The 27,166-nt window shown below is 43.1% G+C and overlaps 1 protein-coding gene across 5 annotated transcripts in view; it reads left to right on the top strand.

Annotated features, from left to right (window-relative positions):
* Positions 1-26,907, top strand: part of dicer1 (dicer 1, ribonuclease type III) — a 48,652-nt gene extending 21,745 nt beyond the window's left edge. For 3 of the 5 annotated variants that reach the window (XM_014195045.3, XM_014195054.3, XM_082974440.1), the window contains 17 exons: positions 2,178-2,357; positions 2,583-2,796; positions 5,113-5,266; positions 5,655-5,837; positions 6,097-6,202; positions 11,599-11,774; positions 11,906-12,764; positions 13,079-13,231; positions 13,536-13,682; positions 14,748-14,903; positions 15,323-15,573; positions 15,837-16,092; positions 18,695-18,947; positions 19,229-19,497; positions 20,650-20,812; positions 21,024-21,099; positions 21,348-26,907. In XM_014195045.3, coding sequence (XP_014050520.1) covers positions 2,178-2,357; positions 2,583-2,796; positions 5,113-5,266; positions 5,655-5,837; positions 6,097-6,202; positions 11,599-11,774; positions 11,906-12,764; positions 13,079-13,231; positions 13,536-13,682; positions 14,748-14,903; positions 15,323-15,573; positions 15,837-16,092; positions 18,695-18,947; positions 19,229-19,497; positions 20,650-20,812; positions 21,024-21,099; positions 21,348-21,513 — 3,762 coding nt within the window. In that variant the 3' untranslated portion in view covers positions 21,514-26,907. The other 2 variants (XM_014195073.2, XM_082974445.1) reach the window with 2 other exon arrangements.
* Positions 26,908-27,166: the final 259 nt, after the last annotated feature.

Here is a 27,166-nt window from a genome sequence, read left to right as displayed (position 1 = left end):
CTAATATTGAGTTGTACCCCTTTTTGCCTTCAGAACAGCCTCAATTCATCGGGCATGGACTCTACAAGGTGTCAAATGCGTTCCACAGGGATGCTGGCCCATGTTGACTCCAGTGCTTCCCACAGTTGTGTCAAGTTGGCTGGATGTCCTTTGGGTGGTGGACCTTTCTGTATCACAACCGGCCGTGATTGGGAGCCCCATAGGGCGGTGCACAATTGGCCCAGCGTCGTCCGGGTTTGGCCGGTGTAGGCTGTCATTGTAAATAACAATACATGAGAAAATCTTGATACACATGGGAAACTGTTGAGCCTGAAAAACCCAGCAGCGCTTGGCACCCTCTACCCTGCCCCTTTCAAAGGCACCCTCTGAATGGCACACATACACAATCCATGTCTCAAGGCTTAAAAATCCTTCTTTAACCTGTGTCCTCCCCTTCATCTACACTGATTGAAGTGGACTTAACAGGTGACATCAATAAGGGATCATAGCATTCACTTGGTCAGTCTATGTCATGGAAAGAGCAAGTGTTCTTAATGTTTTGTATACTCTGTGTATACTGTAGTGCAGTACTTTTTACTGGGGCTTTTTTCCATTGCTGAAACAGTGCCTTGCAAAAATATTCATGCCCCTTGGCGTTTTTCCTATTTTGTTGCATTACAACCTGTAATTTAAATTGATTTTTATTTGGATTTCATGTGATGGACATACACAAAATAGTCCAAATTAGTGAAGTGAAATGAAAAAAGTTACTTATTTTAAAAAATTAAAAACTGAAAAGTGGTGCGTTCATATCTATTCACCCCCTTTGCTATGAAGCCCCTAAATAAGATCTGCTGCAACCAATTACCTTCAGAAGTCACATAATTAGTTAAATAAAGTCTGCCTGTGTGCAATCTAAGTGTCACATGATCTCAGTATATATACACCTGTTCTGAAAGGCCCCAGAGTCTGCAACACCATTAGGCAAGGGGCACCACCAAGCAAGCGCCACCATCAAGACCAAGGAGCTCTCCAAACAAGTCAGGGACAAAGTTGTGGAGAAGTACAGATCAGGGTTGGGTTATAAAAAAATATCAGATACATTGAACATCCCACGGAGCACCATTAAATCCATTATTAAAAAATGGAAATAATATGGCACCACAACAAACCTGCCAAGAGAGGGCCGCCCACCAAAACTCACGGAGCAGGCAAGGAGGGGATTAATCATAGAGGCAACAAAGAGACCAAAGATAACCCTGAAGGAGCTGCAAAGCTCCACAACGGAGATTGGAGTATCTGTCCATAGGACCACTTTAAGCTGTACACTCCACGGAGCTGGGCTTTACGGAAGTGTGGCCAGAAAGAAATAAGCTAACACATTTAGTGTTTGCCAAAAGGCATGTGGGAGACTCCCCAAACATATGGAAGATGATACTCTGGTCAGATGAGACTAAAATTGAGCTTTTTGGCCATCAAGGAAAACGCTATGTCTGGCGCAAACCCAACACCTCCCTTCACCCCGAGAACACCATCCCCACAGTGAAGCATGGTGGTGGCAGCATCATGCTGTGGGGATGTTTTTAATCGGCAGGGACTGGGAAACTGGTCCGAATTGAAGGAATGATGGATGGCGCTAAATACAAGGAAATTCTTTCAGTCTTCCAGAGATATGAGACTGGGACGGCGGTTCACCTTCCAGCAGGACAATGACCCTAAGCATACTGCTAAAGCAACACTTGAGTGGTTTAAGGGGAAACATTTAAATATCTTGGAATGGTCTAATTGAAGCCCATACCACAATCCAATTGAGAATCTGTGGTATGACTTAAAGATTGCTGTACACCAGCAGAACCCATCCAACTTGAGCTGGAGCAGTTTTGCCTCGAAGTATGGGAAAAAATCCCAGTGGCTAGATGTGCCAGTCTTATAGAGACATACCCCAGGAGACTTGCAGCTGTATTTTAATTCCAGGTTGTAAGGCAACAAAATAGGAAAAATGCCAAGGGGGGGGAATACTTTCACAAGCCACTGTATATGGTGCCTCCATCTAAATGGTGTGGAACTGCTTCCTCTCCTTGGCTACTGTCTGATTCTCTTCACCCAGAAGTGTTCACTCGTTCATTCCCTCCCCCATGGATGTAAACATAATTCACTGGTGTATAAATTTCCACAATCCAATGCTGTTTTCACCCCAGATACCGGAGTGTCTTCGGGACAGTTACCCTGTACCGCAGCAGTCTTACTACCTGTATGTGGTCGGCATGGTCCTCACCACCCCTCTGCCTGATGAGCTCAACTTCCGCCGCAGGAAGCTCTACCCTCCAGAAGACACTACCAGGTGCTTCGGCATCCTGACCGCTAAACCTATACCTCGGGTAAGGAACACACCTATCTCAGTTTCCCATTTCATTGTTTCCGGGCAGGTCTCAAAGCAATATTTAGGGATGCAAACATTAACAATATCTATTGAAACTGATCGAGAACATATTTTTCTAGGAAGCAACAGCTAGACAGCAGGGCCCACTTGATTTTCCAAAGTTAGTATGGCCTTTATTAAGTGTACATTGAAACTCACCTAACCCACTCATCCCTCTCCACAGATTCCCCATTTTCCTGTTTACACACGGTCTGGTGAGGTGACCATCTCCATCGAGCTCCAGAAGGCAGGGTTCACCCTGAGTGCTATCCAGCTGGACCTGATCACCAGATTACACCAGTACATCTTCTCTCACATCCTCCGCCTGGAGAAACCTGCTTTGGAGTTCAAACCCACGCAGGCCGACTCAGCCTACTGCGTTCTACCTCTCAATGTTGGTGAGTTAGTCTGCTGTGTGCTACCCCTCAATGTTGGTGACATGTACACTCAGCCTACTGTTAGATACACAGTCTGCCTCTCAATGTTGGTGAGTGAGAGCCCAACGTTGCGCACATACTGTAAGCCTTACTCCATTAGTAAGCCTATGGGTGGGTACCAAATGGCACTCTATTCCCTTTTATAGTGCACTCATTTTGAGCAGGGCACATAGGGATGCGTACTGTGTAAAATAGAGTTGGGCGGTATACACATTTTCATACTAATACCGTTAATCTTCCCTGGATTAACGGTATTACCAGTAGTGCACACAAGGGACGAAATGTATTTTAAAATGTGAAAAAAGCCCATAAAACTTAATTTAACAGAATGCTAACAAAATTCGAACAAGTACTACGGAATCCCCATAGCAGATGCTAGGTAAGTGCTATTTAGCGAATGCAAATATTTTACTTCTGAGACAGACAGCTCAGCTCATAGATTTACGCAAGTATCTCAAAATGCAGTTTGCAGCACACACAAAATAAATCTTAGACAGGAGGGATCTTAATCCAGGAGGGGATTGTCTCTGCTGCTGTTACCAAGAAGCTTGATCATGCAAGCTAACGTTAACCACTTGGCTAATGTTAGCAAGTTAGCAAAACACATTTGGAGAGAATTTATTTGCCACATCTTAGATAATTACCTTAATAATTATAAGATCTATAGCTGACAAACATTATTATTGAATTTCATAGAAGTGCAACTTGGTCACCTCACTTAAGTTACGCTGCAGGAGTGATTCACCTCACGATGCTCCCATTTTGCTCATTGTGCATCTAAAAAAACAAAGGTGACTGTCTCAAGCAGCTGTTTTGGGAAGTTATTACTGGTAAGCTTCATAATGAAAGATAATCTAATGGGCAAAATTATTAATGCGATCTGCTTTCTATATTACCTAGTGCACAAGTTGACTGCAGGTATTTACAGTTGAAGTCGGAAGTTTACATACACCTTAGACAAATACATTTAAGCTCAGTTTTTCACAATTCCTGACATTTAATCCTAGTAAAAATGCCCTGTCTTAGGTCAGTTTGGATCACCACTTTATTTTAAGAATGTGAAATGTCAGAATAATAGTAGAGAGAAGGATTTATTTCAGCTTTTATTTTTTTCATCACATTTCCATTGGGTCAAGTTTACATACACTCAATTAGTATTTGGTAGCATTGCCTTGAAATTGTTTAACTTGGGTCAAACGTTTCGGGTAGCCTTCCACAAGCTTCCCACAATAAGTTGGGTGAATTTTGGCCCATTCCTCCTGACAGAGCTGGTGTAACTGAGTCAGGTTTGTAGGCCTCCTTGCTTTTTCAGTTCAGCCCACAAATTTTCGTTCGGATTAAGGTCAGGGCTGTGTGATGGCCACTCCAACACCTTGACTTTGTTGTCCTTAAGCAATTTTGCCACAACTTTGGAAGTATGCTTGGGGTCATTGTCCATTTGGAAGACCCATTCACAACCAAGCTTTAACTTCCTGACAGATGTCTTGAGATTTTGCTTCAATATATCCACATAATTTCCCTTCCTCATGAAGCCATCTATTTTGTGAAGTGCACCAGTCCCTCCTGCAGCAAAGCACCCCCAAAACATGATGCTGCCACCCCTGTGCTTCACGGTTGGGATGGTGTTCTTCGGCTTGCAAGATGTTCTTCGGACCCTTTTTCCGATTGTGGAGGTCTACAATTGTTTTCTGAGGTATTGGCTGATTTCTTTTGATTTTCCCATGATGTCAAGCAAAGAAGAACTGAGTTTGAAGGTAGGCCTTGAAATACATCCACAGGTACACCCCCAATTGACTCAAATGATGTCAATTAGCCTATCAGTAGCTTCTGAAGCCATGACATAATTTTCTGGAATTTTCCAAGCTGTTTAAAGGCACAGTCAACTTAGTGTATGTAAACTTCTGACCCACTGGAATTGTGATACAGTGAATTATAAGTGAAATAATCTGTCTGTAAACAATTGTTGGAAAAATTACTTGTGTCATGCACAAAGTAGATGCCCTAACCGAGTTGCCAAACATATAGTTTGTTAACAAGAAATTTGTGTAGTGGTTGAAAAACGATTTTTAATGACTCCAACATAAGTGTATGTAAACTTCCGACTTTTATAAAAAAGCGGTATTGGAAAATCATACTGAGGGTGTTTCGAAATACCTTGGGATATGGTGTAAATACGGTATACCACCCAACCCTAGTGTCAAATCAGTGAATTTCCAATGTCTGAAGGTATTCATTCACCATGTAAACTTCCATTGTTTACATTTTTTCTTCTTCCAGTTGAGGATTCCATCACTCTAGCTTTGGACTTTAAATTCATGGAGGACATAGAGAAGTCTGAGGCTCGTACTGGCATTCCTACCACCCTGTACACCAAGCAGAACCCCTTCACCTTCAAACTGGAAGACTACCAAGACGCTGTCATCATTCCACGGTACGCTGCTTGCTTCACTACATACCCCTCCCTGACTGAGGAGCCAAATAGCTCTCTATATCTAGTGCACTTCTTTTGACCAGGGTCCATAGGGAAGAGACTTGATTTAAACAGCGTACAATTAATTTGATATGAGCCATAAGATTATACACTGAACAAAAATATAAACGCAACATGTAAGGTGTTAGTCCCATGTTTCATGAGCTGAAATAAAAGATCCCAGAAATGTTCCATACGCACAAAAAACTTTTCTCGTTCAACCAGATATTAGGAAGGTGTCCTTCATGTTTTTTTTTACACTCAGTGTATATATTCACTGTTCCATTTATGCCAACCCTTGACCTCTAACCCCTGTCTGTCTCTCTCTCTCGCTCTCCCTCTCTCTCAGGTATCGTAACTTTGACCAGCCTCACCGTTTCTACGTGGCTGACGTTTACACAGACCTCACACCACTTAGCAAGTTCCCGTCGCCGGAGTATGAGACTTTTGCTGAGTACTACAAAACCAAGTACAACCTGGACCTATCCAATGTAAACCAGCCACTATTGGATGTCGACCACACCTCCTCACGGTGAGAGAGAGGAGAGGTGGAAGGAGATGGGGAGGGAGAGGAGGAGGACGGAGGAGGGAGAGAGAGGAAAATGTATCTTATTCAACTCTCCATCATCGTAAGGATGCCCTCTGTCTCTCAGACCTCCATGGATGGTGGGGGGGAGCACCATCAAAATAAAAAGATATGGGGAGAACACTTTATCTGTACCTTTACACCCATGAAGGTTACTGTATCTGAACTACTGTGTAACTCATCCAGTTCTGACCTCTGCCTGCAGACTGAACCTGTTAACCCCTCGCCACCTGAACCAGAAGGGGAAAGCGCTGCCCCTCAGCAGTGCAGAGAAGAGGAAGGCCAAGTGGGAGAGTCTACAGAACAAACAGGTAATCTAGTCTACATACAAAGCAATGGATCCACCTTCCACCATATTTAGAGATGAACCAATAGCTGAAGACTAACTCTGAAGATGGTCTAAAACAGGGTTCCCCAACTGGAGGTCCGTGGGCCGAATTTGATTGTATTTGGCCCCCCCATGTTTACTTAGCAAATAAAAAAATAAATAAAAAAATGTAATTGTTGGACGTAAAAGACTGTAAAAACATCAGCAAATCAGCTGCAAGTGAGTAACATTTTGGAAATCTGTTCAAAGTAGTCCCACTCATAATATATGATCGTATACAAATGTATGCAAGGTTTCAAATTATTATGTTTTTGCCAAATAATATATCTGTTTGGCCTTCTTGCGGTCCATTTCTTGCAATTTATTTGTAATTATGTTCTGGCCCCCTGACCATCCGCTCAAGAAAATATTGTCCCTCGGCTAAATCTAGTGGATGATCTTGTAATGGCGCCGGAGGAGATGGCTGCCGTTTTATGGGCTCCTAAACAATTGTGCTAATTGTGTGTGTTTTTTTTTCGTTATTTGTAACTTATTTTGTACATAATGTTTCTGCCACCGTCTCTTATGACCAAAAAGAGCTTCTGGATATCAGGACAGTGATTACTCACCTCGTACTGGACAAAGATTTTTTCTTTAACGAGTTGGACGCGAAGGACTTACTTCAGACACAGGACAATGCCCAAATCCCATTTGATGAAGAAGAGACAGAGATATCGGGGACTTACAGTACCAGTCAAACATTTGGACACATCTACTCATTCAAGGGTTTTGCTTTATTTTTGTTATTTTCTACATTGTAGAATAATAGTGAAGATATCAAAACTATGGAATAACACATATGGAATCATGTAGTAACCAAAAAAGTTTGTTAAACAAATCAAAATACATTTTATATTTTTAATTATTCAAAGTAGCCACCCTTTGCCTTGATGACATCTTTCCACACTCTTGGCATTCTCTCAACCAGCTTCACCTGGAATGCTTTTCCAACAGTCTTGAATGAGTTTCCACATATGCTGAGCACTTGTTGGCTGCTTTTCCTTCACTCTGCGGTCCAACTCATCCCAAACCATCTCAATTGGGTTGAGGTCGGGTGATTGTGGAGGCCAGGTCATCTGATTCAGCACTCCATCACATTCCTTCTTGGTCAAATAGCCCTTACACAGCCTGGAGATGTGTTGGGTCATTTCGTGTTGAAAAACAAATGATAGTCTACTAAGCACAAACCAGATGGGATGTCATATCGCTGCAGCATACTGTGGTAGCCATGCTGGTTAAGTTTGCATTGAAGTCTAAATAAATCCCAGACAGTGTCACCAGCAAAGCACCATCACACCTCCTCCTCCTTGCTTCACGGTGGGAACCACACATGCGTAGATCTTCCGTTCACCTACTCTGCGTCTTACAAAGGCAAATTTGGACTCATCAGACCAAAGGACAGATTTCCACTGGTCTAATGTCCATTGCTTGTGTTTTTTGCCCCAAGCAATTCTCTTCTTATTATTGGTGTCCTTTAGTAGTGGTTTATTTTCAGCAGTTCAACCATGAAGGCCTGATTCGCTCAGGCTCCTCTGAACAGTTGATGTTGAGATGTGTCTGTTACTTGAACTCTGTGAAGCATTTATGTGGGCTGCAATTTCTGAGGCTGGTAACTCTAATGAATGTATCTTCTGCAGCAGAGGTAACTCTGGGTCTTCCTTTCCTGTGCCGGTCCTCATGAGAGCCAGTTTCATCATAGCGCTTGATGGTTTTTGCGACTGCACTTGAAGAAACTAAAAGTTCTTGAAATGTTCTGCATTGACTGACCTTCATGTCTTAATGTAATGATGGACTGTTTCCCTTTGCTTATCTGAGCTGTTCTTGCCGTTATATGGACTTGGTCTTTTACCAAATAGGTCTTCTGTATACCACCCCTACCTTGTCACAACACAACTGATTGGCTCAAACTCATTAAGAAGGAAATAAATTTCACAAATTAACTTTTAACAAGGCACACCTGTTAATTGAAATGCATTCCAGGTGACTACCTCATGAAGCTGGTTGAGAGAATGCCAAGAGTGTGGAAAGCTATCATCAAGGCAAAGGGTGGCTACTTTGAAGAAACTCCATTTTGATTTGTTTAACATTTTTTTGGTTATTACATGATTCCATGTGTTATTTCAAAGTTTTGATGTCTTAAACTATTATTCTATAATGTTGAAAATAGTCAAAATAAAGAAAAACCCTTGAATGAGTAGGTGTGTCCAAACTTTCGACTGGTACTGTAGGCGAGTGGGTAATCCGCCTCTTCCATCAGTCTTATTAGCCAATATGCAATCATTGGATAATAAAATGGATGAGCTCCGATCAAGACTAACCTACGAACGGGGCATTTAAAAACTGAAATATCTTTATGTTTCACCGAGTTGTGGCTGAATGACGAAATGGATAACGTACAGCTGGTTTGGTATCCCGTGCATCGGCAAGATAGAACAGCTGCCTCTGGTAAGACAAGGGGTTGCGGTCTGTGTCTATTTGTAAATAACAGCTGGTGCAGGAAATCTAATATTAAGGAAGTCTCAAGGTTTTGCTCGCCTGAGATAGAGTATCTCATAATAAGCTGTAGACCACACTATTTACCAAGAGAGTTTTCATCTATATTTTTTGTAGCTATTTACCACCATAAACCTTTGCTGGCACTAAGACCGCACTCAACGAGCTGTATAAGGCCATAAGGAAACAATAAAATGCTCATCCAGGGGCGGCGCTCCTAGTGGCCGGGTAATTTAATGCAGGGAAACTTAAATCTGGTTACCTAATTTCTACAAGCATGTCATATGTGCAAAACACTAGACCACCTTTACTCCACACGCAGAGATGCCTAGAAAGCTATCCCTCGCCCTCCATTTGGCAAATTTGACCATAACTCTATCCTCCTGATTCTTGCTTACAAGAGAAATCTAAAGTAGGAAGCACCAGTGACTCGCGCAATACGGAAGTGGTCAGATGACGCAGATGCTAAGCTGCAAGACAATTTTGCTAGCACAGACTGGAAAATGTTCCGTGATTCTTCCAATGGCATTGAGGAGTACACCACATCAGTCACTGGCTTAATCCATAAGTGCATCGATGACGACATCCCCACAGTGACCGTACATACATATCCCAACCAGAAGCCATGGATTACAGGCAACATCCACACTGAGCTAAAGGGCAGTGCTGCCGCTTTCAAGGAGCGGGATTCTAACCCAAACGCTTATAAGAAATCCCGCCATGCCCTCCAACGAACCATCAAACTGGTGAAGCGTCAATACAGGACTTAGATTGAATCGTACTACACCGACTCCGATGCTCGTCGGATTTTGTAAACTATTACAGACTACAAAGGGAAGCACAGCGGCGAGCTGCACAGTGACATAAGCCTACCAGACGAGCTAAATTACTTCTATGCTCACTTCAAGGCAAGCAACACTGAAGCATGCATGAGAGCACCAGCTGTTCTGGACGACTGTGTTCATGCTCTCCGTTGCCGATGTGAACAAGACCTTTCAAACAAGTCTACATTCACAAGGCCGCAGGGCTAGACCGATTACCAGGATGTGTACTCTGAGTATGCACTGACCAACTTGCAAGTGTCTTCACTAATATTTTCAACCTGTCCCTGACTGAGTCTGTAGTACCAACATGTTTCAAGCAGACCACCATAGTCCCTGTGCCCAAGAACACCAAGGTAACCTGCCTAAATGACTACCGACCCGTAGCACTCACGTCGGTAGCCATGAAGTGCTTTGAAAGGCTGGTCATGGCTCACATCAACACCATTATCCCAGAAACCCTGGACCTACTCCAATTTGCATACCGCCCCAACAGATCCACAGATGACGCAATCTCTATTGTACTCCACACTGCCCTTTCCCACCTGGACAAAAGGAACACCTACGTGAGAATCTTATTCATTGACTACAGCTCAGCGTTCAAAACCATAGTGCCCTCAAAGCTTATCACTAAGGTAAGGACCTTGTGACTAAACACCTCTCTCTGCAACTGGATCCTGGACTTCCTAACGGGCAGCCCCCAGGAGGTAAGGGTAGGTAACAACACATCTGCCACGCTGATCCTCAACACGGGGGCCCCTCAGGGGTGCGTGCTCAGTCCCCTCCTATATTCCCTGTTCACCCACGACTGCATGGCCAAGCACGAATCCAACACCATCATTAAGTTTTCCGATGACACAACAGTGGTAGGCATTATCACCGACAACGATGAGACAGCTTATAGAGAGGAGGTCAGAGAGCTGGTAGTGTGGTGCCAGGACAACAACCCCTCCCTCAACGTGATCAAGACAAAGGAGATGATCGTGGACTACAGGAAAAGGAGGGCCGAGCATGTCCTCATTCTCATCGACGGGGCTGTAATGGAGCGGTTTGAGAGCTTCAAGTTCCTTGCTGTCCACTACACCAGTGAACTATCATGGTCCATACACACCAAGACAGTTGTGAAGAGGGCACGATAACGCCTATTCCCCCTCAAGACACTGAAAAGATTTGGCTTGTAACTTCAGATCCTCAAAGTTCTACAGCTGCACCATCGAGAGCATCCTGACAGAGGGTGGTGCGTACGGCCCAGTACATCACTGGGGCCAAGCTTCCTGCCATCCAGGACCTCTATACCAAACGGTGTCAGAGGAAGGCCCTAAAAATTGCCACAGACTCCAGCCACCCTAGTCATAAACTGTTCTCTCTGCTATCTTACGGCAAGCCGTACCGGAGCGCCAAGTGTAGGTCCAAAAGGCTTCTTAACAGCTTCTACCCCCAAGCCATAAGTCTCCTGATCCGCTAATCAAATGGCTACCTGGACTATTTGCATTGACCCAACCCCCATTTTTACACTGCTGCTACTCTGTTTATTATCTATGCATAGTCACTTTAGATCTAGTTACATGTACATAATACCTAAATTACCTTGACTAACCAGTGCCCCTGCACATTGACTCTGTACCGGTACCCCCTTTATATAGCCTCGCTACTGTTATTGTATTGTTGCTCTTTAATTAGTTATTTTTCTCTTTTCTTTTTTTATTGTATTTCATTTTTCTTTAAACAGCATTGTTGGTTAAGTGCTTGTAAGTAAGCATTTCACTGTAAGGTCTGTTGTATTCGGCGCATGTGACAAATAATATTTGATTTGATCCCTGGTCTAGAATCTAGATTAGAGTATGTTGGAGAACCATCTTCTCCTACTTCTAGAAAGATGTTTCCTCCCCTCCACAACTTGGTCCCAGAGCTGTGTGCCATCCACCTCATCCCAGTATCTACTTTATTTCTGGCCATAGCCTAGAAACATCTGGAAAGATGTCAAATTTTCTTTCTCTTTTTCCTCCCCTCACCTCTGCCCTTCCAGATCCTGGTCCCAGAGCTGTGTGCCATCCACCCCATCCCAGCCTCTCTGTGGCGGAAGGCTGTGTGTCTCCCCAGCATACTGTACCGCCTCCACTGCCTCCTCACAGCTGAGGAGCTGAGGGCCCAGACAGCCAGCGATGCTGGAGTTGGAGCCCAGACCCTGCCCCCTGACTTCAGGTACATCTGATGAATTTTATGACATTTTGAAAAACTATCCCTTTTAATAATTGATTTAATGACTGGCTGTTTAATAACACCCTACTCTCCAACACTAAATACTGCCCCTACATCTCACTCTGTCTTTATAGGTATCCAAACCTGGACTTTGGATGGAAGAAGTCCATCGACAGCAAGTCTTTCATCTGTCCGCGTGATGAGGAAGAGTATGATGATGATGATGATGATGATGATGATGATGTGGAGGAAGAGGATAGCGTTGATGAGAACTGTAAACATCACGGCCAGACTGCAGCCCCTGACCCTGCTGTTGCTCAGCAACCCTTTAGTGACTGTCATGTCTCCTCCCAGCCTGAGAGGGGTGATGTCAGCAAACACCAAGAAGCTGACAGGCTAGAGGAGGAGGAGCCCCAGCAGCCAGACTCTGCCTCCTGCACCAATACCCTCACTAACTGCACTGCTGCCGTCGCCAAAGACAACAGTGACTACGGCGACCACGCACACCTTCATGACGGACGTGATAACTGCCAGTTCCTCCCGGCTGGCCCTGGTTCGCCACTGGAGAGCGAAGAAGTATCAACAACAATGACAACACAAACCACTACCTCAGTTCATCCTGTGCAGCCCTCTCCAAGCACAGAGAACCAGAATCTAACCCCAACACAGCCCCGGACCCAGTCTCAGCTTCAGCACCCTCAGCCCCGGACCCAGCCTCAGCCCTGGACCCAGCCTCGACCCCCACAGCCTAGCGATGAATGTAAACCAAGGGGGACCACAGAGCTCCGTGAGGGCGATGGACACCACGTGAATCAAGCTACCTCAGACTCCTGCAGCCCAGCAACAGTGACGTGGCCAAAAGGCACCGCTCCCATCACAACCACAGCACCTTTACATGACTACTCAAAGACCCAGGAGACCAGTTACACAGAGGGGGACACACCTGGCCCCTGCCCCAAGACCCTGGGGCCCAACCCAGGGCTTATCCTTCAGGTAGGGATGGGTTCAACACAAGTTTTTCAGAGTCAGTTCTTTGGTCGATTAATTGATTACCTAATTGAAGTTTTGATTGTTTTAACTAATGAATATGCCCAGCAATTCAAAATATCAGTTAAATGTGTTGTTTTCGATGTTCGATTCCCACATTTTTGAATCAATTCGGATGCTCTGAATAGACTAACCGATTAATGTAACTGATCCCCTACCTTCAGGCCCTGAACAAAAAATGTATTACTTCAAAAAAAATTTAAAGGCAAGCACTCACTTATAAGTTTCAATTGAATCCTTTTTTCTTTACATTTCTGCAGGCCCTGACCCTATCCAACGCCAGCGATGGCTTCAACCTGGAGCGTCTGGAGATGCTGGGAGACTCGTTCTTGAAGCACGCCATCACCACCTACCTGTTCTGTACTTACCCCGACGCTCACGAGGGACGACTCTCCTACATGAGGAGCAAGAAGGTGAGTCTGGCAGCGGGTTGGGGGGAATGGAGTTTGCCACTGCGTCCCAAATGGCACCCTTTATAGTGCACTACTTTTGACCATGACCCGCATATCGTCAAAAGTAGTGCGCTATATAGGGAATAGGGTTGAATGTCTGAATGGAATGTTTGTCAATGAAATGCTTTGTGTTTGCCTATTTGCTGTAAGAGAGTATTTATTTTTTTGTTATTGACACATATGCCCATGTTTCATGTATTTTAAGAAAGTATGGATATGATCCATGTGTGAAATGATGTGAATTTAATTATTTTCTGTCTAACAGGTGAGCAACTGTAACTTGTATCGTCTGGGGAAGAAGAAAGGTCTTCCAAGCAGGATGGTAGTGTCCATATTTGATCCGCCGGTCAACTGGCTGCCCCCTGGCTACGTGGTCAACCAGGACGAGAGCAGCGAAGACAAATGGGATGAGGTACCTGACGCTCTGTTATTCATGAGACCACCAGAGGGCAGGCTTTCACCTTACTGGTATACTTCAACTGATAGTGTTTCCTCCATATGATACTGAAGGAGATTGTCAATAAATGCACATGGGTATGCTTTATAAACAGTACATGAATTATCTCTTGTTATGGTTATGGTATTCTCTTTCTTAGTGAACATGTAGACATTCTTATACATTATCCAAATGAATGCTAAATATAAAATTTAAAAAATGCAGCATGAATTACTTTGAGAACAGCAGGGTAGTAAACGGTACAGGGAGATATGGGGTTGTTAGGGAAACTTGGGTATAGCTGGAGACTCTTCCTGGGCTGTTCGGGAGGTGTGTGTCTGAGGTATATGAGGTCAACCACAGTGTTGAATTTTGTTAGGCTGGCAAGTCTGCATTTACTTACCGTGTGTGTGTTCGTCGTGTGTGTGCGAGAGAGAAAGTGGAGAGTGAATGCGTAACACTGTGTGGTGTACCGTGTGTGCATAATGTGCACGGGGCAATGTAATTTTCAGTGTCAAGGCCTGGCTGTATTCTGACAAAATTAGATGTCAGGGCCATTAGCATTTAATGAATATGCATCAGAGAATTTCCCACACGGTCAACTTTATGGGTTATTAATAATTATTAATGTAACATTCAGGACGCAGCTTGTCAGATATTGAATTGCATTAGGCCTATGAGTCATTGAGTTGGATAGGCCTGCCTCCCCTCTAACATTCAAAGCCCTCTTAGCTGACCTAATGCTGTGGTGAGAGTGAAACTCTGAGACTATAATCTGTGTAAATCCCACTGTGGGGCTTGACCACGGCTTCAGGAGTCAACTACAGGCCTGGAGGCACCACTGGATTAAAGAGACGTTGGGTAATAAGACATTAATACAATCCACATAGTAATCCATCCACTTTTTCTGTCTCCCATTCTCGCTATTCTTCTACCCTCTTCCTTTCGTTGTTTCTCTCTCGCCATCCTCGCACTTACTCCCTCATCTTTCCCTCCTCTCTCCCTCTCCCTCCCTCCTTCCTTCCTCACTCCTTCTTTCAGACCAAAGTGGACCCCCTGGACAATGGTAGTGCTGGAAAAGAGTTGTGTGAGGATGAGGTGGAGCTCGAGGAGGAGTTGCTGGAGGAGGATGAAGATCTGATGTGGAAGGAGTCTAAAGAAGAAGTCAACATCGAGGATGACCTGGAGTACTACCAGGTAGGGAGGAGTTCAGCGCAAGGGGTCTGTTTCAAATGTCACCCTATTCCCTATATAGTGCACTATTTTTGACCAGTGCCCATACGGCTCTGGTCAAAAGAAGTGCACTACTAAAGGGAATAGGGTGCCATTTGGGACGTAGTTACGTTTTTCAGAATTGATTAGGCAAGGTGATGGTTAGTGGTAATAAATCTTAAGTACTCTTGGCCATATATAGTAAGAGGTAAGAATGCATACTAGACACATGCTTACTTATCTATTACAGGGGGGAAAAGCTGAATCAAAACACAAATCTAGTGTATTAAAAAAAAATTGTCTGTCCAGCTATGGAAAACACCACTTACATTTAAAAAAATAAATATACAGATGCCCCCCCATCAACGAATGTATTCATTGCTCTAACTCATCCCTACTACCAGGAGCACATTAAGTTCATCGACAACATGCTCATGGGCTCCGGTGCCTTCGGCAAGAAGATCTCCCTCAGGACCTTCCCCGCTGCCCTCGCCACCCCGGCCCCTGGCCCCAGCCCCTCTGCCCGCTCCTCCTCCCCTGCAGCCGAGCCCAGCTTCGGGGTGTGGAAACCCCCCAAGAAACCTGGCCCGGTCCCCACCCCCGACTACCCCTCGGAGCCTGGCGGTGGTGGCTCAGCAGATGAGTTTGACTACAGGTGAGTCCCCCACCCCCATACTATGTAAAGTGGAACCTGAGCACCTAGGTGGAAAAAAGCGCTATGTTAATACAATCAATTATGAAGTAATTAAGCCTTGTCTGAACCAGAATGGCCCGTAGGCCAGGAGCCGATTTCCTGTTTCTGTAGCTTGAGGCAGCTTTGATGTACAAGTAAACCCCCTGGACAAGATGCTAGTCTATCGCAGGGCTTGGTGGATAAGTGCTATATAAATCCATTCAATTATTATGCATTATTATTAGCTCGTGGGATGCCATGTGTTACTTGGACCCCAGCAAGGCGGGGGAGGAGGATGATTTCGTGGTGGGTTTCTGGAACCCGTCTGAGGAGAACTGTGGGGTGGAGCTGGCAAAACAGTCCATCTCCTACAACCTGCACACGGAGCAGTGCATCGCTGACAAGAGCATCGCTGACTGTGTAGAGGCACTGCTGGGCTGCTACCTCACCAGCTGTGGGGAGAGGGCTGCTCAGATGTACCTCTGCTCACTGGGACTTAAGGTATATACACCACATACACCACCTCTATCTAAAATGAACTTTCATCTCCCCAAGGAGTACATTTTCTTATACACACAGTACTGCTGGATACAAAATAGACACTGTACATTGCACACTCTACATAATACCAACATTCCATGTTACCCTTGTCATACACATTCTCATATTGCCACATAAATACATACATACACTACATTACCAAAAGTATGTGGACACCTGCTCGTCGAACATCTCATTCCAAAATCATGGGCATTAATATGTAGTTGGTCCCCCTTTGTTGCTATAACAGCCTCCACTCTTCTGGGAAGGCTTTCCACTAGGTATTGGAACATTGCTGCGGGGACTTGCTTCCATTCAGCCACAAGAGCATTAGTGAGGTCGGGCACTGATGTTGGGCGATTAGGCCTGGCTCGCAGTCTGCGTTCCAATTCATCCTAAAGGTGTTCGGTGGGGTTAAGGTCAGGGCTATATGCAGGCCAGTCAAGTTCTTCCACACCGCTCACGACAAGCCATTTCTGTATGGACCTCGCAATGTGCACGGGGGCATTGTCATACTGAAACAGGAAGGGCCTTCCCCAAACTGTTGCCACAAAGTTGGAAGCACAGAATTGTCTAGAATGTCATTGTATGCTGTAGCATTCGGGCAAGTAGCGTTCTCCTGGCATCCGCCAAACCCAGATTCTGCCAGATAGTGAAGCGTGATTCATCACTCCAGAGAACGCGTTTCCACTACTCCAGAGTCCAATGGCGGCGAGCTTTACACCACTCCAGCCGATGCTTGGCATTGCACATGGTGATCTTAGGCTTGTGTGCAGCTGCTTGGCCATGGAAACCAATTTCATGAAGCTCCCAATGAACAGTTATTGTGTTGACGTTGCTTCCAGAGGCAGTTTGGAACTTGGTAGGGAGTGTTGCAACCGAAGACAAACTATTTTTACACACTTCAGCACACGGCGTTTCCGTTTTGTGAGCTTGTGTGGCCTACTACTTCGTGTCTGAGCCGTTGTTGCTCCTAGACATTTCCACTTCACAATAACAGCACTTACAGTTGATCGGGGCAGCTCTAGCAGGGCAGAAATCTGTCAAACTGACTTGTTGGAATGATGGCATCCTATGATGGTGCCATGTTGAAAGTCACTGAGCTCTTCAGTAAGGCCATTCAACTGCTAATGTTTGTCTATGGATATTTTGTACACCTGTCAGTAAAGGGTGTGGCTAAAATAACCGAATCCACTAATTTGAAGGGGTGTCCACATACTTTTGTTTATGTAGTGGACTTATGTGTGTATATATATATACAGTACCAGTCAAACGTTTGGACACACCTACTCATTCCAGGGTTTTTCTTTATTTTGTACTATTTTCTACATTGTAGAATAATAGTGAAGACATCAAAACTACGAAATAGCACATATGGAATCATGTAGAAACCAAAAAAGTGTTAAACAAATCAAAATATATTTTATATTTGAGATTCTTCAAATTAGACACCCTTTGCCTGGATGACAGCTTTGCACACTCTTGGCATTCTCTCAACCAGCTTCATGAGGTAGTCACCTGGAATGCATTTCAATTAACAGGTGTGCCTCAGAAATTGCAGCCCAAATAAATGCTTTAGACAAGCAATGAACATTAGACCGGTGGAAATCTGTCCTTTGGTCTGATGAGTCCAAATCTGAGATTTTTGGTTCAAACCACCATGTCTTTGTGAGATGCAGAGTAGGTGACCGGATGATCTCTGCATGTGTGGTTCCCACCATGAAGCATGGAGGAAGAGGTGTGATGGTGTGGGGGTGCTTTGCTGGTGACACTGTCAGTGATTTATTTAGAATTCAAGGTACACTTAACAAGCATGGCTACCACAGCATTCTGCAGCGATACGCCATCCCATCTGGTGTGCGCTTAGTGGGACTATCACTTGTTTTTCAACAGGACTATGACCCAAAACACACCACCAGGGTGTGTAATGGCTATTTGACCAAGAAGGGGAGTGATGGAGTGCTGCATCAGATGACCTGGCCTCCACGATCACCTGACCCCAACCCATTTGAGATGGTTTGGGATGAGTTGGGCCGCAGAGTGAAGGAAAAGCAGTCAACAAGTGCTCAACATATGTGGGAACTCATTCAAGACTGTTGGAAAAGCATTCCTCATAAAGCTGGTTGAGAGAATGCCAAGAGTGTGCTTGTTATCAAGGCAAAGGATTTATTTATTTATTATTTCATAGAAATATCCTATTTTTGTGTTGATGGCTACCCAATGTGGACCTGAAATAGTCAGTGGAATATTTTTTTCAGTTTTTTGCTTTGGAATTTCCATTTAAAAAGCTACAAAATCATTGTAATGTCATTATTTCATAACGCGTTTAATGTAAAAAATATATATATTGAAATCGAACACCGCGGTAATTTTTCAATGATTGTGACTTTGTATTTCAATAACAATGTGAACGGATCAAAACAGGTATTACTGGTGGAGAGGAAGTTCTTCCACTACTATACAAATACTTTTGACCAGCTGATGCAAGCGCACCATTTTTCTTCTGGAAAATTATCCTTTGTAGTTCAATAATAACATCTTTCTCTATCATTGTATCAAACAGGTGTTACCGGTGGAGAGTCGGACTCTGAGGGAGGAGGGCAGAGTCACAGAGGTAGCAAACCTTGACCTCCAATATGGCTGGCTGAAGATCCCGCACCGCTGCATGTTCGACCACCCGGACGCAGAGCGCACCCTCAACCACCTCATCTCCGGCTTCGAGAACTTTGAGAGGAAAATCAGCTACACCTTCCAGAACAAGGCCTACTTGCTGCAGGCGTTCACACACGCCTCCTACCATTATAATACCATTACAGGTTAGAAATATCACAATATTAGGTGAGGACCTAATAATAACACAAGGTGAGGGCCTGTAGTAGCACAGCAACCCAATTCAATTGCAATACAATCATTCCTGAGGGGCTGTGATATCACAACAATACCATTAGCTGAACCATTGTAAAGAAGCAGAAAAAAAACTTTCAATAGTTGATTCCAGCTTGCCTTTAGTATGTCTGCTCAGTTATACTCTTATTTTGTGTCGGCTTAGTATCACTCCTTCCTGCTCTCTTTCTCGTCCCCGCTCTCTCTGTCCCAGATTGTTACCAGCGGCTGGAGTTTCTTGGCGATGCAATTTTAGACTACCTCATAACGAAGCACCTTTATGAAGACCCGCGCCAACACTCTCCCGGCGTGCTCACAGACCTGCGCTCGGCACTCGTCAACAACACTATCTTCGCCTCCCTGGCCGTCCAGTACGACTACCACAAGTACTTCAAGGCTGTGTCGCCCGAGCTGTTCCACGTCATCGACGACTTTGTGCAATTCCAGCTGGAGAAGAAGGAGATGCAAGGCATGGACTCTGAGGTGTGTGTATGGTTAGGTGGTCCATCTCCGGGATTTTGAAGTTGGATTACATCTCAAATGGCACCCTATTCCCTATATAGAGCCCATAGGGCTCTGGTCAAAAGTGGTGCACTATATAGGGAATAGGGTGCCATTTGAGATGCAGCTTTGGTGAAGAAGTTGTTTGTTGTGGTGTATTTATTGGTGCTTGCTGGATGCGAAACAAAAGTTGCATATGTTTGTTTGTCATAGTGGGATGTACATCTGTTGTATTTCTCTTGTTCTACTGCTCGGAATGTCCGCCCATTCCCAATATTCCCAGCACACCCCATGTATATGTTGACCAAGACATTTTTGCAGGGACATAATGATAGCTTTTGGCCTTGCTGATAATTACTAACATTTAAATGTGTTTTGTGGGAAATAATCATGTTTTTTCTGCCCCTATTGCTAATTATTAACAGCCCAAAACATGGGCTGTCAGTTCTTATGAATCTGTTTTATATTTTGTTGAGTTTTGAGTATTGGAAAGAGAGTTGGATTGGAGTGAGAGCAGTTGGATTTAATTTATTTTGAAATGCCTATCTTGGCAGTGAATCTGGTCTCGTTTGAGGAGTGCTGGTTTTATGCCTAAGGGACAACATTGGATACAGTAAGAGGAAAAACAAATTCAGGAACATTGGTAAATATTTCCCCTTAATAAGCACAACTGGACGACGGGGTCTCCAGAGTGTGCAAAGGTACAGCTGACTACGTTTTTGGGATTAAATTGAATACAGTAACAACTTGAATACAGTTCAATACCTGTATCACTTGTATTCAATACTTCTATTAAACTATTGACGCTTGTCGATTATACATTTGCAATCTTCTATCGATGTAGGCCTACACGTAAAATGAGGTGTGTAATAGATATTTGTCTCAGATTACATTTTCAAAGGAAAATGCTAAATTCACTCTATAGCTAACGTTGACATTTTTCTAAGCGCATTTTCTACTGGATGGATATGATATGAAATAGGGGACAGTGCTCAGTCAGTTATTAGAAAGATGCCACACTACAGCACAGACAATCATTTTGTCCTTTAATCCACTCGAGACAAAATCTTTCTTTTTTTCACCCTAACAAAAACAATTTGTACTTCATCTCTGTTTTTCCACCCTTTCTTTCAGCTGCGGCGGTCAGAGGAAGACGAGGCGAAAGAGGAGGACATTGAGGTCCCCAAGGCAATGGGAGACATCTTTGAGTCGCTAGCCGGAGCAATTTACATGGATAGCAGGATGTCACTGGAGACTGTGTGGCAAGTGTATTATCCAATGATGAGGCCACTTATAGGTAAGGAGGAGAGAAACGGAGAGAGGGAAACTTCGACCACATTTTAGATTTCCTCTTTTCTGATTGTTTGATAGTTCATGCAGGGAGGCTTTTAGTTCCACTGATTTGCAAAATGTAAAGGTTCTCATATTTCTCTGTCCCAGTGATACATCATATTGAGGAGGTAAAAAGATGAGGGTTCGTGTTATAACGCTTTTCTTTTCCCTCGCAGAGAAATTCTCAGCTAATGTCCCTCGCTCTCCGGTGCGGGAGCTGTTGGAGATGGAGCCAGAGACGGCCAAATTCAGGTAAGAATATATATTTTTTTTACACTATTTGTTTACACTTACTTGATTGCAATTAATGTAATCTTTCCCATTCTTTTCTATCCCCTCACCCTCTACCCCATATAGATCCTAAAATTACAAATGCATTGTTTTATACAATATTTTACCATATTTAATCCGTTTCTAGAATGAACGTTTTTCTGGTTGTTTTGCTAGGATGCCATTGTTCCTCTAGTGTCATTTATGTAATTATTTGCCCTCCCCTTCAGCCCTGCAGAGAGGACGTACGACGGGAAGGTCCGTGTGACGGTGGAGGTCGTAGGCAAGGGCAAGTTTAAAGGCGTGGGCCGCAGCTACCGGATCGCCAAGTCTGCCGCCGCGCGCCGGGCTCTGCGCAGCCTCAAAGCCAACCAACCTCAGGTCCCGAACAACTGAGGTTCACACGCTAACTAGCTAGCTACTGATGCTAGCAACTGACACTAGCTACCTACAACTGTTACTAGCCGGTAGCCACTGATGCTAGCTACTGACGCTAACCAGTAGTTACCGGTGCTAGCGATTGATGATAGTTACCAATACAGCGCAAAATTAACCCTGTATCTCCAGCGCACAACGGCGCAGCCAGGGAACGTTCTGTAGAGACCTGGGGAAGTCCCAACACAACAAGAGAGCTGATCTGGTCGTAACGGATTTTACGTTGGATGTTTTTTTGCGCAAACACAATCTTTACTTTCCTTTTCTGCTTTGTGTAATCACAAGAGTGCTTTATTAACATATAGCAAAGTGTTAAAAAGGGAAAAAAGTCAGGTCTCGCTTTGTTTATTTTTTATGTTTGCTTTGTGTCAGTGAGATATGAGGCTTATGCTTATTATGAGTAGTTTTAGATTGTACATAGATGGTTCAAATCAAACGTGTAAATCAAAAAACGCTAAACTCCTCAGTCTGTGCACTAGTGCCAGTTTTGAAGTGTTTTTTAAAACGCTATGGCTAAGAACATGGCAAGCAGAGGCCAGACCACCGACGAAATAGACCATTGGGGCCCACCTCTGTCTGAACTCGCTTGAGATGGTATTCTTAGGATGCGTCTCAAATGGCACCCTTTCCCCTATATACGACCCTATGGGCCCTGGTCAAAAGTAGTGCACTATATAGGGAATAGGGTACCATTAGGAATGCAGCGTCAGTCATTATTGCACTTATTCCATTACGGTCTGTTGTGTTGAGAATTGTGTGGTCGGATGGACACAAATACTATACGTAACAATATCTATAAATTTATGATGAAATATAAATATTATTTGCCTTACATACTAAGGCCCTTCCTCGTATCCTGAAAAAAATGATAGAAAGTCAACATACCCAGTTACTGTAATTTAAAAATAGATTTTAAACAGCATTTGAGGATGCATGTTCATGTAGCTTATGTATTAATAACCATGGCAACTGGAGGGCTTATATAAACATTATAAATATATCAATATATCTAAAGTGAAAGAAATGATATGTTTACTATGACATAAGTCGAAACTTTGGTTTCAAGTATGTCTTTTGATACTAAGATTGATAATGTTCCTTTTGATGGTCATTTTTTTTTTGCATTTAGTTATGTCTCTCTATTGGCTGAGTTGTTTCGTTTTTGAAAATATTATGAAAAAGAAGACATCACCCAGGTAATATGCTGCAGATTTTGTATGAATTGGACACTTCTGTAAGGCACAGAGCACCTTTTAAGTACAGTCTTTAGGACACACAGACAACGTTGTTCTTCAACAGAATTGCGGTTCACACATCCCTTCACTTACCAAAGCTTATGCAGATGTGGCGCTACAGGGTTGCACATGTGAGTTCCTAGGGATATGGATACCAGCCTTTTTGTTTTATTATTTAGTTCAAACACATTGTGACTTCATAGCTTCGTAGACTAAATGTTTTTATTTTCTCTCAAAAATGTCATTAGGCCCTCTTCACTTGAATACCTCAGTTGATTGCATGCAATTTTTTTGGGTGCCATGATTTTTTTTTCGTTTTAAGCTTGAATTTTTCATCCTTTTTGCACTGTACCTACAATACCTCTTTATTTGACCTTTGAAATCTGTCAGTCGGTTTGATTGACCAGTTTTAGCAGCCGTCAAGCTGTAGAGGTTTAGCTTCGTTGTTGTCATAGTTTTTTCCCTCTCCCCTCTTTTTATTTAATGCTTGAAGATTTGGTGGGGTTAAACCAGAGGGTATTCTCATTCTGCACATACATAGGCCTAAAGTAATGTGTTTAGTCTCTGTTGAGCATCAATCCTCTTCAAATGAAAAAGAAATGAATTAGCAATGGTCCGAGGAGGGTTCCATCTGTACTGTAGCTTGTTGAGGTAAGCCGATTGCACTCTCAATCTCTCTCTCACCTTGTGTGGCCAGCCTAGTCTTACTGTAGGTTGAAGACTCTTAGGATTCTAGATTTCCAGATCCTAAGATTCTAGATTCTAAGATAATTTCTCACTCTACTCTCAACTCACTTGAAAATGGCATTCCTCACAGCTGTTTCATTCCTTAAACTGTACACCCGTGTTGTCCTAAAACATTGGGTGTGCAAGAAACGTAATTAAGCTCTTTCAAATGATTAACTTAGTAGTGCCCAAAGTGAATGAATGAATGAATTAGGAGGTTTGTGGTGCATTTTATGGTGTTATATTTCATATATATATCATTGATGCTTCCGACGCTTTCCGTCAGTATGGCAACTTGGGCAAATGTATGGCTAAGTCATAAAATCCTACCGTAGGTACACTACCTCAGAAGACACTGCACTCTGATCATTGCCAGTCACAATGTCTTGTTATATATATATCAATACAAATGAACTGTTTTTCCTGGACACAACTGCAATTTGACAAATATCAATTGCAGTGATATATACTGTAGTCTTTTTACTGTGATATCCGTACCTTGAAAAATGAAATCTATCTATATACATATACACATGTATAAACTCACGTAATTCTTTGCAAAGAGGCAACATTCCCACAGAGCTACTTGTATCTATTTGACGAATATTTTTGACAGCCGAATAACGCAAACTAAAACGGTTGCCTTTCGACTTATAGTATCCTGACTAATCAAGTGAATTCTGCAACTCTTGTCACTCGAGGGAACCTTGCCTACAGTAGCCGCAACGAGCCTAGTACTGTTTGTTCATAGTGGGTATGTGTGTATGCATGCAATATTATTACTTAACATGGTGCCCTACAATGTCATTTGGTTTCTGAACTTTGGAATACCCATGTAAATATGCTACATTTATACATTATTGATAACAGCATTCAGAAGTTGTGTGTGTATGTGACTAGAAGGAAGGCTTAACTAAATGACAGTGGTGTATATTATATTATAACATTGTTATTATATATATTAATATTCTGACAGTTTATTTTATAACATAATTTGACATCAGATGTCATCGTATAGAGTGCAATCTGGATTTACACTCTCAAGCAGCAGTTATGTGACCCCGTTAAGCATTCGTTATGTGGTGAAATTTGGTCTAAAGTGTACATTGGTTCCCCCCCAAGGAGGGGGACTTCATCACAATAAGCATCAAGCATCGGACTGGAGATTGGAGCTTCAGGCACTACCAGGCACACTGTCTCTCTCCAACACTCAGTCAGTCTAAAGAACTACAGCTAATGTAACATTCACCTGTATATGTTTTGGTTTGTTCTGTTATGTGTTCCGGAATTTCAAAGCGTGCGTGCGCACACACAAATGTTTTATTTGGGGTGATGACTTTAAAATAATATATAATCACTCATATGGTGCCACATCCATTGTCTTTTTTTCACTGATGAAAATACACAATTAAGAAATGATCATTCAAGCCAGATGTTGCAGCATGATCAATTTCCAACAACCTGAGTGTTGTATTAGTAAAGGTGTTTGATGGAAGTGTAGTTATAAGGTAGTCCTCAATCGTTTGCGGACTGGCAATGGATTATTGTTTTTTTTGTTTGCTTTTTGTACATGTAGCACAATTTAGCATTGCACTTGGGCGCCATACTTTACCTCATGTCAGAGAAAGAGTCAAAGCGTTTATATGATGCTGCCGTTATGTGAAGAGGAGGAACAACTTGTGGTTTAGACTTTGCTGCTGTTTTGATTGCTGGTATTTTACTGTATTTAAAGGGTCAGACACAGAGATCTGACTGCCGATGTGTACATGGCACCTCTGCCCAGTGTCAGCAGTTACGTTTTTGTTGTTCACCTAAAACTGTTTTATCTCTGGTTTGCTTTGTTTAAATACTCCAGGACACAAAGTGACGGTAGCTAGTTTGGCTTGTGCCTGCTGTAGCTAATGCAAGCTGCGCTAATGTTGCTAGCTAGCTAGAATGCGTAGTAAGCCCTTGTTCATACTAACCAGATGGCCACAACTAGATAACTAGCAACATTATATTTGAATCACACTGGATACGTTTTTGAATGAAGCATCTTACTAGATCGTTAGCTTGGTTAAGCATTTAGTGCATTGTGCTGCACTTACCACCCCATTCGTTTTATATGAAATGTGTGTGACTGCCAAACTCAGTTAGCCTGCTAACATTAGCTAACTAATGAGCAGGTGCACATGATCAAACTGAATCTAACAAAAAAATAATTCAAGCACAAAACTCCTTAGCTAGATGTAGAAGATGTAAAGACTTGTTCTATAAAAAAATGAATTATGCAGCTTTATTAGTTTCAGCAATTGTGACGAAAAGGGGGGTGGATTACATCAGAAGAGTCCCCTATTTTTTTCTGTACAAATAACTCACTTCTATCAGCTCCTCCACGTGGGGGTCGTACTCTCTGATTGGCTCAAAGTCAAGTTGTCGGCCACTGACGAGCATTGTGGTTCTACAAGTAGAAACGACAAGGTTCGTCTGTACCAGGTCGGGACACAGCAGGGGCGTCTTTTGTTCTAGCAAGAGAGGGAACGGCCTCCTACGGCACTAGTGCCTATCGGCAGTCAGATTTCTTTGTGTGTCTGTACCATAAGAAGCGATGGATGGGAAAGATACGATGTGCCTACAGCAGGATACCATCTGATGAATACACTAGTAAAGAAGTAAAAGATCTCTGCGATAGGACGGGGGGCTAAAATGTATGTGTTGTGTATACATCGATGTCCTGCCCTAAATGTTATTCTTTGAATATTGAATTGTAATGTAACTCACAAACCTCCATGTCCTCCGATAGGCATGACTTGAATTATGTTTAGTCAACTATTTACCCCCTTTGAGTTAGATTACATTTAACTAGTTCCACATGAGTAGTGCATGTCCAGTAGAAAGATGTACCCCCCCCCCCCCCCCTTTATTTTGTGTATTGTACTATTATGATTTCAATCAACAACAAGCTTTTCCCAGCCCCTATACATTTGTAAACAAGGTCTGCTACATTGGACATGGAGTAAAATAACTTCATAATCAGATGTGCTCTTTACAGCAGCAAGTTGCTCTAGTGGATGGGGAGTCTTGACAGACAGTGACTTTTGGGAATGAACTTGTGAGAATGTAATTGTCACCAAACAGCGGAACACCAGCAGAATACAACAGAATGGAATGGAACAGATTTGATGATGTATTGATTTCAGTATGGGGAAATATGGGCCAACACAACTTGCAGCGGAATTTTAAGGGACATTGAAAATAATACCAACTTCTCACTCATACTGTAATACTGTGCTGCAGTGGTTTGCAGTCCGCACCTTATGGATCACAATTACCTTTATTATTATTTTTAGTTTTTGTTACATTTTTGTAATTGTTGCCGAGTATATCTACAATAAAGATATGATATGGTCATTCATTCTGGTATAACACTCTGGGTATGTTATTATGAGTTTCCCCCGCTTTTTTTGTGACGCTTTCAATGTTTGGTGTGCAATTTCATATACTTGAGTTTAGTATTCTTATGTGATTTCATGTGCCAGATTTCCAAAGAGGACAATTCAAATCAAATAGTCATCTAGTTTAACCCATAAACACTTGGGAGGAGACATGTCCAGGCAGAGATGACCAAGAGTGGCCTCAACATTCCCCGAACTGAGTGATATGCAGGACATTTG

This window comes from Salmo salar, chromosome 01 (genome assembly GCF_965601325.2).
Source record: "Salmo salar chromosome 01, fSalSal1, whole genome shotgun sequence".
NCBI classification, from domain to species: Eukaryota; Metazoa; Chordata; class Actinopteri; order Salmoniformes; family Salmonidae; genus Salmo; species Salmo salar.
The sequence above is the reverse complement of the archived record's forward strand: the minus strand, read 5'-3'. Positions and strand labels throughout refer to the sequence as shown.